This window comes from Saccostrea cucullata, unplaced genomic scaffold (assembly GCF_032062105.1).
Source record: "Saccostrea cucullata isolate Sc308-1 unplaced genomic scaffold, CSIRO_AGI_Scuc_v1 ctg2038, whole genome shotgun sequence".
NCBI lineage: Eukaryota > Metazoa > Mollusca > Bivalvia > Ostreida > Ostreidae > Saccostrea > Saccostrea cuccullata.
Window position 1 is genome coordinate 29,418 of NW_026937181.1, and position 12,282 is coordinate 41,699.

At 31.3% G+C, this 12,282-nt stretch overlaps 1 protein-coding gene and 1 long non-coding RNA gene across 2 annotated transcripts; both read right to left on the minus strand.

Moving 5' to 3' along the window:
• Positions 1 to 336: 336 nt before the first annotated feature.
• Positions 337 to 3,758, minus strand: LOC134247473 (uncharacterized). Its single transcript, XR_009987861.1, has 2 exons — positions 3,676 to 3,758; positions 337 to 3,233 (listed from the first exon to the last, which is right to left on the minus strand). It is a non-coding gene; the product is annotated as an uncharacterized LOC134247473 (long non-coding RNA).
• Positions 3,759 to 3,935: 177 nt separating this feature from the next.
• LOC134247476 (uncharacterized) lies at positions 3,936 to 6,297 on the minus strand. The gene is made up of 3 exons (XM_062729831.1): positions 6,199 to 6,297; positions 5,978 to 6,088; positions 3,936 to 4,223 (listed from the first exon to the last, which is right to left on the minus strand). Exons 1-3 carry the CDS (start codon positions 6,250 to 6,252, stop codon positions 3,936 to 3,938), a joined length of 453 nt encoding a protein of 150 aa, XP_062585815.1. The 5' UTR covers positions 6,253 to 6,297.
• Between the last annotated feature and the right edge of the window lie 5,985 nt (positions 6,298 to 12,282).

Below are 12,282 nucleotides of genomic sequence, written 5' to 3' on the forward strand. Positions count from 1 at the left end.
TGCGTTGTAACACTGCTGATAAAGCAGGTAACAACATTGTCTTTGTTTGTAAGGCTCAATATATAAAATGTACATTAGAGAAAATTGGATTTAATTCTACAAGTGGTAATTGATTATATACTAACAGCACCCTTTCTAAAAAAGAAAGTCTTCAAATCATACAGTTCTAAATATCGTTTTAATATTCTAAACAATTAGAATATCTTTGAATTACCAGTTTGTAAGCTCCCCGAGAATGGCTAAGCTTAAGTCGGGGACGCTTCAAAATAATAGCTGGTAATACTCTTGTACTAAAATCTTAGGTCCTCCGGTTATAGGCAAAACATAAGATTGGTCTTGCTTTCAATATTTATTAATCATAAAACAGTTCTCATTTCAACAGGTACAATAATAAATTTTGGTGGAATCTATCTTACAAGCTACTTTTTTAAACGGGGGTGTACAATGGGTATACTAGGATGATCCCCACAATTATTAACAATTAAATAGGTGTCAAGTGTGTTTGCTAGTTAATTGTCGATAACTTTCTCACCCGAAATTACAATTGCAAGGCTGAGCGGATCTTGGATTTATCTCTATTTGAATATTCGCTCCTGACAAGTTGGCAAATTATCTGTTAACTTAATGCAATCGGTCCCTATATATAACCTTCGGAAAAGGGTTACATGACAAGATTCAACCAATATAAATGTTGTATGGCGACGTTCAACCAATCACAACAATGTACGACGTCATTAAAAATAAAAATCGTGTCGTACTATCAAAAAAAGTTGTCGTACAATATGGATTATACACAAACCTGGGAATTAACATGTGAAAAGATAAATATGGATCACAAAAGATGTGCCTATAATAAGTAAGTAAACAAATTATATCTGAAACTTGTAAATTTCACATAAGTAAACTTGCTGAGTATGCAGACGTTATCGCAGATGGATTAAATGTATAGTGCAAGTTGTAGACACACGTAATCGGGAATAATAATTGCTAAAATGAATAGTATAACCCACAATAATAATCAACATTATTAATAGCAAGTGATTATGCCTATGATATAATATGAATGACAAGTTAGCCAATAGGTAAAATACGTTACTAATGTACATAACATGCGCCGATATAAAGATGGCAGACAGACTGTAAACAAGTTACATGGCAGCAAATGATTCATAGTATTACGGCTTATCCACATATGTAGAACTTCTACAATAATGTAAGATAATTACAGTTAACTCAAGAAATACACGCAAATTTAAGATGAAGGGTAACTAATTCATGATATGTAATAATATATGCAAATTCTAACATTCAGAGCCAATGTTGTCACATTGTTTTGGCACACTCAAAATATTATTACAAGTAAAGTCCATCCACCCAATAATTACATAGTACACTCGGCGGTTGTGACCGGTCGGCAAGGGATGCTAACTCCTCAATGATACATGATCCCACCTCTGATATTTAATTCCGTGTTAGCTCTGCTCCAAAATCTGTATTGTTTATGGTCTTTATATTTGAACATAAGTATTTTTCGCTATCTTGATATATTCTATAATACACAAACATCTTACAAAGTATTTGAAAGAATGTGACATTAAAGTTCTGATATCTAGGGCCCCCTTTTCCATGACGAATTATATCTAATCTACAACGATTTCAATAATTTTTGAACATAAATGAATAAATTTGACGCGTTTTGAATAGTTTCAATAGTTCCGACACATTTTGATTATAAGGAATACTGCATTATCTCTGCGATTGCCTCGAATTTTAACCTAAATAAAATTTATATAAAAAAAAAAATATATATATATATATGAGCGGATTTCAATGAAACCCTTTAAAAGTTGTTTTTTAAATTCTTTTTTCTGTTGTTCTTTGTCAATCAAAATATGATAATAAGGAACGGTATTCAATCTTGAATAGTTATGTTTAAATTCTTTTTTCATCTTTTTAAACTTAATAATGTTAACTTCGAAAAGTTCGTGTAAATCTTCGTTTTACTTATTTCAAGAAATTTAAAATAAGCTCAGTATCATGTGTAATAATATTTGCTTTGTAGATGTGTGAAGTTTTATTTCATTCGATTTATTAGAAATCAATTTATTTCATTTTAAAGTCAACATTTTTTGTACCCGCGGAGCATGCTTAACGGCAATGTTACGTCTAAAAACACAGCGTCAACAATTTTGTAAATATACTATCCCTATTCATATTAAAAACTTTTTCTATCAATTGAAATCCATTTATCTAAACAATAGTTCTCGTTGCATAATTTCTTTTGTCAATTTTTTATTTTTTTTACTACTTAGCTGTTCTTTCACAAGATAATCAACTCAGAGGCGCCTTTATATCATCTTACGACTTTGCAAATTTCTAAAGTTTTTGAAAAGATGTGATCAAATAAACCGTTTCTTCACAGATTGTCCTCGTCCGATACAGAGTCTTTGTCACTCAAATACCATTCATAAACACATGCACGACTTAATTGTGACATATTTTGATTCCTTTGATATTTTTTGAGTTGTTTCATAATTTTTCCCTAGTATAACACAAAATTGAATAGATATATTCTGCCCCATGACGTTCAACAACGCCATTATTTTTGTCGCTTTCAATAAGGACTATCTTCCTAAATCGATTTCTTTTCAACGAATCAAAATATTAAGCCATAATTTGTAATATGAATCCATACAACAGTTATTATTTATAAATTCTAGGATCTTTTTTTTTTTGTTTTCGCGCCATTTTACAGAGAATATGACTACAGACATTGTCATATTTATTTCATGCATTGTTTGTGAATTACTAAATTTTGACCTGCTCCGCGGTCCGATTGTTATAGATTAAAATTCTGGATAGGTTTGAAATAAATCATGATGAATTAAAATTAGGCAATACAAATCATTTGGCTATATTGTAAAATATTGCCACCAAATTTGGTTAGCATATAATGTTGAATAAAAAAGATATGAAAGGAGTCCACGAACTTTTCCAACAACCCTCGTATATGCAGAATTACTAATGATAAACAGTAATATTAAATAGTAATGTTCGCAAAATGTGACAACTTTGTTTGTTTGGACTGTCACTATGGGTTTGCGCTCTCTTTCTGAATATTTCCATTTTCTGATTTGACCTTTTTCTGTGAACTCGATTTGCAGCACTTTCTTTTTAATTAAGCCACAACCAATAGCGAAAAATCCAAACCCTGGCAGAATGATGCATACTCCCTGAAAAAAAAGAAAGCAAAAGCAAAACATTACAAAAAATACTTTTTTTTTTTATCCAGCTCATATTTTAGAACATCTTCATGGACAAGAAATTCCAACTGTATCTTTTTATGTTAGAGAGATGTACTCTTGTTATTTAATTATTCATTCCGTCTTTATTCTTAAACATAAATATTAATGCTCGCTGGCAACAGTTCTGCTATTCCTATTGATCTTTGTTTTTAATCAGTTTAATCGTACATAACAATATTTGCATAATAAATAGTCGTCTTTTAAAATATATATCCTGAACTTAAAAAAATTTGAAAATCCTGTTTGAAATATATGAAATTGAAATAACAATGAACACTTGAATAACAGTCGTGTTTAAGTAGATTGATAAAAAATAAAAGAAAATAACATTTATTGCCCTTATATTTTTAAACCTCTTTACTACATGTACCATCGCCATGAAAACTTTCATTTCCTCCTTCAGAACATCCTTAATATTTGAATTATGCTTATTTTTTCTATCTCCTCTGCTATTGCTAATAATAAAATCCCTATATAAAAGATTGAATGCAGATACAAATATTACAAACGTCCTGGTACATAAAAAATGAAAACTATTATACAATTTGTTTATTTTTTGTCAAAAACCTTTTTAATTGCGTTTCTAACAAATTAAAAAATATTGCCATAAATTCATATTTTAACATTTTTCTATTTTGAAGGCTTAAATAAAATATCGTTTCGCCTTCTTTTTCGGTGAACTTCATGTGTGTTATATTTAGCGTGTTTATAAGCTACCTTATCATTATATTGTTGTGGGCTGACTTGAGCATGACATTTCACATCAGCAGAACGAAAATTTTCCTTGGAGACTCCAAGACAGCAGAACTTTGGAATCTGAGAATTTGTCAGCTGACAGGAACCATGAGTTGTATACCACGGAGTCGTGTCAAAATCATAAGTAGTCCCGTAAACTGTATCTACACCGCAACACTTGTACTATAATAAAAGTTGTTCCTCAATGTAAATGTAATCATACAATATATCTTGACAACACAAGCGTCAGGAAGTATAAAGATCATATTTCCAAAGTGCGAAGATTAGATTGGATAAAACTAACTTGCTTGTTGTTGCGCAATCGGAATTTATAACCTCTCTTTAAAAAACAAAAGAAAGTATAAGAAACAACGATATATTTATAAAACATGTTGGAATGTTTACTTCCTTTTTCCATCTTGCATGCTCTTGTTTTTTTTTCAATGCTATTCACAAAAAGCCCTGCCCTTGTGACCTTTGTTTCTGCATTTCTGCACTACTGGATCAGTCTATTTGTTTTCAAGGAAAGGGATTGATACAATCTATTTGTGTCAAAATAACTAATGAATCATTTGGACGTTCTGTTCATCGTTTGTGAGAAATACTCTACATTTATTTCATGATAGTAAGGGAAATATGAAGATTTATTCAGCCAAGAAAATCATATTCCCCGAGGGCTTCGCCCGTCATGATTTGAACAAACTTGAATCTATACTAACCAAGGATTCTTCCACATAAATTTCAAATTACATATTTTCTAGCACAGTTGTCCTTGAGAAAAAGATTTTCTAAAGATGCCATAAATTCTTTACGAATTTGCAATTGTCTCCCTACTGTCCGTTATCTCCATATGTTTCATTTACTGTAATTGGTTTTAATCTTTTACTTCCTTATACAAAAACCCGTGTGTAGAAGTTCCAACTCCCCGTCGAGTTTCATTCGGAAGTAACCTGGAATTACTTGGAAGTACTTGGAAGCATTCGGAATTCAAAGTACTTCCATGTCATTCGGAAAAATTTAATTTGCAAAAAAAATTAACTCAATTTGGAATCTACATGGAACCATTTGGAAGTTCAGAAATTTAACTTAGTCTGTATATTTAATGAGCAGGTGTTATTGTTATCAACTGATCGGGCTCTAGGTCTTGTCTCGGGCTCGATCTCATATAGATTTTGAAATCAAGCGGTTAAAACCTAAACAGTGTTGCATCCGAGTTGCATGATCACGTTGAATGGATGATAAATCTTTTGTGTAGTATAAATCCAAAGGATGTATTTTACATTTTTATGTGTGTGACTCCTCCAGTGGTACATTTATCTTCTTCATTTTCCCTTGGAAAGACAATAACATCAGTGGACAGTTTCAAATTAAATTTACTTATACTGAGTGAAAAGTGCATTTCAAAATTTTTGGAATTATTTACTGCCTCGATACATGGTCTCGATCATCTCTGTAAGTTCATAAGCCAAGCAAAAACCTTGATTTACCTGTATTGACTTTTAATTTTGATTTGAATTTGCATATGATCAGTTGATATGTTACTTCATAAAACAGTTTTTACAGGATAGTAGTTTACCGGGGAGGTTTGTTTTCTTCTAAATACTTTGAATAAATATATATGAATATATTTTCAAATCGCTGGTTGTTTGTTATCTAAATAACATGTTTAAATAAGCCAATGAAAACCTTGCATTAATTTGTTGAATAAATCAGTTTAGTCATTTGGAAGCAACTTGGAAGTCATCTGGAAATTTCTAGAAGAAATAATTTGAGTTTTAGTCATTCGGAAACAACATGGAAGTCATTTGGAACCATTTGGAAAGTTGTTCCAATACTCCGAATGGTGACTCGGAAATTCCAAATGATTTACTTGGAAATTCCAAATGCAACTTGGAACTTCTACACACGGGATTAGTCTCTTCCCTTTTCGTACTTACGTCTATGAACAGGAAATTCCATTGGTTTGATATTTCATTCCCACCTATGTAATCACTTACAAAATTCTTCAAAAGAGATGAACTCATATCGGATTGTAAAGATTTCCAATTCTAATTAAAAGAAATAAAACTATAAAATGTATGAACAAAAAAAGTGACTAAAAGGAGAAAAAGAATACAAATTGTTCATATCTTTTATTTAAAATTCTTCAATATTTTACCATAATCTCGTTCTTGTATTGGAAATCATATAATTTTTCAAAGTCCATAGCCATGAACCAAGTAAGAATTGCTACTCCCACAGCAACACCCAAAGGAAGAAAAACCTGTTTTTTATTTAAACCATATCATTCAATTTTATAAACTTTAACGAGGCCCGATCTAGTTGATCTGCGCATACGTTTTAACGCAGCGTCGACTCAGGCACGTCACAGTACCCTGGACTGCCGTCACAATTGAATATAATAACGTCACAATTGATATGACGTCAAATTGCGCTAAAATGTTTCGCTGATCTTGCTTACATGGTTGCTCTATAGACTATGCATTGAAATCTGGCATTTCTATTATTTTTTTTCAAATGTTTAAATTGATAAACAACTTTGGAACCTAATTAATTTTGAGGGATCAATTTTTTGATACAGATTCATTAACTTTATCCCGTTTTATTTCAATTTGTGAGTTAAAAAAACAAACATTTGAACTAAAAGTAAACGATTTTATTCTTTCCCTTGAACATTTTGAAGTGTTTATACGCACTCTTTTTATTGCGGATTGAAATATGCATGGATTATCTTCAGTTTTAAAAAATAAAATAAGTCTATAAATCATTTAAATTGAACCCCCGAAATATTTTATTTTTCTATATATTACATGATATTAGTAAAAATCGCAATTTTGTCGCCTTTACCCCCCCCCCCCCCCCCCCCGCTACCCCTTTTTTCCACGTAAAACAACGTCGCGTGTTAAGAGCAAAATAAAGCATGGCGAGAAAATTATTTCATAATGTAAGAATTCTTTATTTTTTAGAAATTAATATAGTATTGCAATCGTTTGTTGGTGTTATGTAAACCCATTGCGACCTATAAAATACGTAGTTGGGTAGAATAAATCCAAATTTTGTGTTTTGACATGCCCCCTTTTCACTGCAATAAAGGCTACTTCCAATTTTCTTTTCATTTTTCATAAGAAGAATGAAAATTGCATGATATATGTGAAAAACAAAGAATTTTATCATGTATTTCTTTTTTTATTTGTAAATTTCTTTGTTTATTGAAGAGTTTGAGTATGTAATTGTGTATAAAAACACGAAAAATGATCCATATCTTGACAGTGCCCCCATTTCACTACAATAAAGGCAAGGTAACAAAATTTCATTCTATTTGCTCTCAGCATAATGCATACATATTTATTTCCAAGAATCAAAATTTTTTATCATTCCGTTTTCGTAATATCCAACTAGATTGGGCCTCGTTAAATTGTATTACTTTTTTTTTTTTTTTTTATTGAAATGATATAAAATTTAAACGTAATTTAAAAGTACATTCGGTTAGAAGGTCAATTACTCCTCGGCGACATTTTGGTAAGCATATAATGAAAACCAACAGGACACCAAGAAAGAAAACTAGAAGGCTGTGAAAAATAACTCCCTTCAGCATTACATCATATGTAAAATCTTTGACCCCATCGTATGAACAGGTTTCTGGTGGAATCACTTTTAATTTCAATAATCTATTAAAGATAGTATACTGGTTTTCGTGATTTTTCGTGGGTTTCCACAAGTCAAAGCTTCGTTGTATCAATAAAGTAGTTGCAAACTGAAAAGTAAATCTAAAATTCCTCCGGCTTTTAAACATCGCAAGTAGAGGTAACTTCATCAATCAGCTGGAAATTTTAGATGAATTAATTGTATTTCAATCAATCCACTAATTAATAGCTGTATAAACTTTAAATGCAGAACTACTGACCAAAATTATAACTCCGGCTAACAAGGAAAATAGAAAGATCATCAGCAGTTGTTGGTTTGCCATCAGAAAGTTTTCCTTCTTCAAACCGTTTAATATAAAATAAAATTTCAAAACAAAATGATTCTTTACCTGTTAATGTTGATCGTGACACTTAAAGTAAATGTTTTAATTTTATCTATTAACTTTTCATTAATCCGTCAAAGTTTCTTTCAATCTTATAAATCTTTTAAAATCTTTAAATTCATTTTTTGATATGTTTTTTTCTGTAGGCAGATCGAATAAACTGTCATGTTTATACATCAAACACATCAAACACATCAAAGATGTAACGTCACGATATCAAATAACAGAAAACATTTATATTTCAAAACTTTTTTTCTGATTAAACAAGACATAAATGTGAAATATTTATGACCCCCGTATGGCAATGTATAAGAATGGTTAAATTTTCCGAAATTCAAATAAATATGTTGTTACCAAAAGTATGTTCAAAATCTACGTTCAAGGTTACAGTTTTAACAAGTTGGTCAAACTTCAAGGTCAAGGGTTCAAGGTTGTTGGTCTAGTCAAAAGGATTACAAACTAGTACTTGAAGTAAGAAAGCCCTATCCCTTACTGTTCAAAAGTTATGACCAAGTTTAATATTTTTAAAAGTAGGTCAAACTCCAAAGTCAATGTCAAAGTGTGAAAGTTGTTGGTATCTAAAGGAATGACATTAAAAGTTATAATCAAGAATTTATTTATTTTTTTTGTCAAGGAGGTCAAACTCCAAGGTCAAGGCCAAAGAGTTAATGTTGTTGATATCAAATGAAAGGTCATATCACAAAGTTTAATATGAGAAGTATGAAAGATAACATATAAACATGAGAATTACATTTACTCAATAACTTGCTGTATTTTTTTTATTCATAAAAGAAATGACAATTGGAAAATATTAGTTGATGCTTCGACAAAAAACAGAAATGGACAAATCACACTCAGTAAAGGTTTACAGATACAGAAAAAATCATAATATATGCAAAAAGTGTGATGTAAAATTTTAAAAGATACATGTATACCAAGCCAGGTGATTTTTATGAAGAAGCAAATTTGTAGAAATCTGAAAAATCACATTTTGATTTTTGTGTGTGTGTGTGTTTTTTTTTAAGAATTAGAATCTTGTTTTTTGTATTCGCTTGAATTAAATTTGTTATTAGATATGTCCAAGAGTATAATATTTCCAGAATAAATATTGAGTTCGAGGTCACCTCAGCTATCGTCTTTTATCTAAACTGTTCTGTAACCCAGTCAACAATTATTAAATAAAGTAAATGTATGTAATGATCGTATCATTATAAAATTCCATATATATTTAATAAAAACCTCCCGTAAGGTTGTGATAATTCTTTGTGATTTTTACCTTACAAAGACTGCACCTATTTCTTTTCCTTTTGATTAAATAAAAAAAAAATATCATTACCCAGAAATGCTTTTAACACGCATATGAGGAAGTTTTCAAGACCTATTTTGGAGGCTTAAGTAATTTTCTTATACAATTAGAATTTGCTTCCCCCTCCTATTTATCGGCATGAAATTCTAAACTGATCGATATTATACGAGGATTGATCCAAAAGTAATGTCACACCTTCGATAAAATTGCTTCTAGTCGACGTAAACTAATAAAATTATACGTGATGGAAGCTACATTTATTTCAAATCAGTCCTGAAAAATTCAAATTGAAATGATTTATACTTTTCAAAATATCGAATTATATACAAAGTGCAATTATGGTAGTCGCCGCATCTCAATAACGTCATATGACGGATATGCGCCGTCACACAGTTTTAAAAACACTTCCCCGTCGTTTCATTAAAAAACTAATATTCGATAACACATTCACACATTTTACTTTCTTTAAGAATTATTGTCACCAATTATACACTCTACCAGTAATTTAGTCCTTCATCAAAATTCTTTGAACAGTACCATCAGACAAACTTAAAAGTTTTTCATACAATGTATCACTCAAACCGCGTGACACGAATCTCTTTTTGACAACGTTAGCGAGCCATTGAACGTTCCACACGATCTCGTATCTTTCGGTCTTTCTGTCCTCAGCTGATCAATTAATTACCCATGGCCCGCCAAAAATCTCTGACACCATCTATGAACAAGTCTAGTTTTGTCATTATTTCCTCTGCTAGTCTGATTTACCATCGTAACTGATTCCAATTGTGATTTCCCGATTTTGAAGGAAAAACGCATTGAAACACAGTCGGCGTTTTATTCCATTTCGACATTTCCTTTCTTCAATACATCAGAAATAAACAACAACGTTTATGATAAAAAAAAACAATGTCGCCATTTTAATTTCAACTAAAGAATAAAATCGAAAAGGTCAATTTTGTCTTTTTTAAATTTTTGGGCGATTAGACGCTTTTTCAAATGCCTTTTTTAAATGTATTTCTCTTTTTTATTCTAACAATATACACTTTAAAATACGACGTTTAGTTTTGACGCGGCGACACCCCCTATGTTTAATATTTTAAACGTTTATAAAATGAATTCAGTAAAACATTTTTGAATGAAATTTTCAATTTTGATTAGATTTCTTTTTCTGCATCTTTTGGTGCATTATATTTGATAATTTGACGCCAAATATTAAAGATATGGACACAGTGACATTACTTTTGGATCAACCCTCGTACATTTATGGCATAATAGTGATGAAAATATGAAGACTTATTCAGCCAAGAATAATCATATAACCAGAGGACTTCTACCGGAGGGAATATGATATTTCTTTGCTGTAAAAGTCTTATTGTTTCCCGAACATTTATGCAAGGAATTGTTTATTATACCTAAACTTTGAAATAATGTGACGTAAACCAGGTTATTGTAACGTCTACTACTATCGGGAGTTTTCTTTCAACGTACGATAACTATGGTGCGGGAAAATGCACTAGGTATTCGAAGAGGTGGAATATGATGAAAATCATACCGGAGAACGTTAAATATGAAGTTTTATGGCCCAATCACATCTAGAACCAATCAAATAACGCGTTGTGTAGAAATTTTTAATGAGGTATAATGATTTTGTATGGACCTGAAATATGACTATAATTTAACTATTCGGTGGGTGACTTTACTTTTAATGATATTCCGTGTGTGTCAAAACGTTGTGACAACATTGGCCGAGAATGTTAGAATATGTATTTATTTTTACATGCCATGAATTAGTTACCTTTCATCGTAAATCTGCACGTATTTCTCGAGTTAACTGTCATTATCTTTGCATTTCTACATGTGTGGATAACCTGTAATACTTTGAATCATCTGCTGCCATGCCACTTGTTTACACTTTGTCTGCCATCTTTATATTGGCGCATGCTACGTACATTGTTTCTTATTTTATCTAACTTATTATTCGTGCTATATCACAGGTATTATTACTTTCTATTTGTCATGTTTATTATAATTGTGGGTTCTACTATTCATTTTAGCCATTATTATTCCTGATTACATGTGTCTAAAACTTGCACTATATTTTTATCCATCGGCGATATCGTCTGCATACTCAGCTAGTTTTATTATGTGAAATTTACAAGTTTCGAAGATAAACTGTTTACTTACTTATAATAAACACATCTTTTTAAATCCATATTTATTTGTTTGTGTAAAGAAAGTTCAAGTCTTTAATTCTAAATTTCTATTTTCAGTGAAATTGAAAAGTATGGGTCTGTCATGTGTTCGGGTCTAGACTCTGGTTTACAGTGTCGATGCCTAATTGGATTCAAGAGGCGGTCAATAAGGGTAGGATTTGTCAGTCGGTTTGAATTTGTGGAAATACGGATCAGCAATTGAGAGAGAAGAACATATGGAGCAGATTGAAGAGAAAAGACTGGAAATGGAACAGCAGAGGTTAGCACTGGGATGCAGAAGAGAAGGGTATGGAGGAGAAAAGACAGCCCATTGACAAAGATATGGAGGAAAAAAAGGTTACAGGTAAAAATTTACAGGAACAAAATCTAAGGGTACTCTAGTCCAACCACAGGTAAAAGAGCAGAAGCATGAAGTTAAGTATTTGCTTCCTAAGTATGTAGAAGGTGTGGATATAGATGTGTTTCTCAGATCTGTTGAAAGACAAATCTGCACAAGTGATCGAAACCTGAATGGGCTTTGCGACTAGTTCCTCAATTAACAGGTAAGGCGTTGGATAAGTATGCACTGTTGGGGAACGACGAGTACAATGATTATGACATCATAAAGAAGGCAATATTAAAAAGGTATGATTTGACAGCTAGTACATAAAAGGATAAGTTTAGAGCTTGTAAACAATACCAAAATGAAATTTTCAG

Excerpts from the sequence above, each read along its gene's own strand:
- LOC134247476 (XM_062729831.1), bottom strand. The coding sequence starts at position 6,252 with ATGGCTATGGACTTTGAAAAATTATATGATTTCCAATACAAGAACGAG. Across the intron at positions 6,089-6,198 it reads AATACAAGAACGAGATTATG|AATTGGAAATCTTTACAATC; the intron begins GTAAAATATTGA and ends TCTTTTAATTAG. Across the intron at positions 4,224-5,977 it reads GGAATTTCCTGTTCATAGAC|TACAAGTGTTGCGGTGTAGA; the intron begins GTAAGTACGAAA and ends CTTTTATTATAG.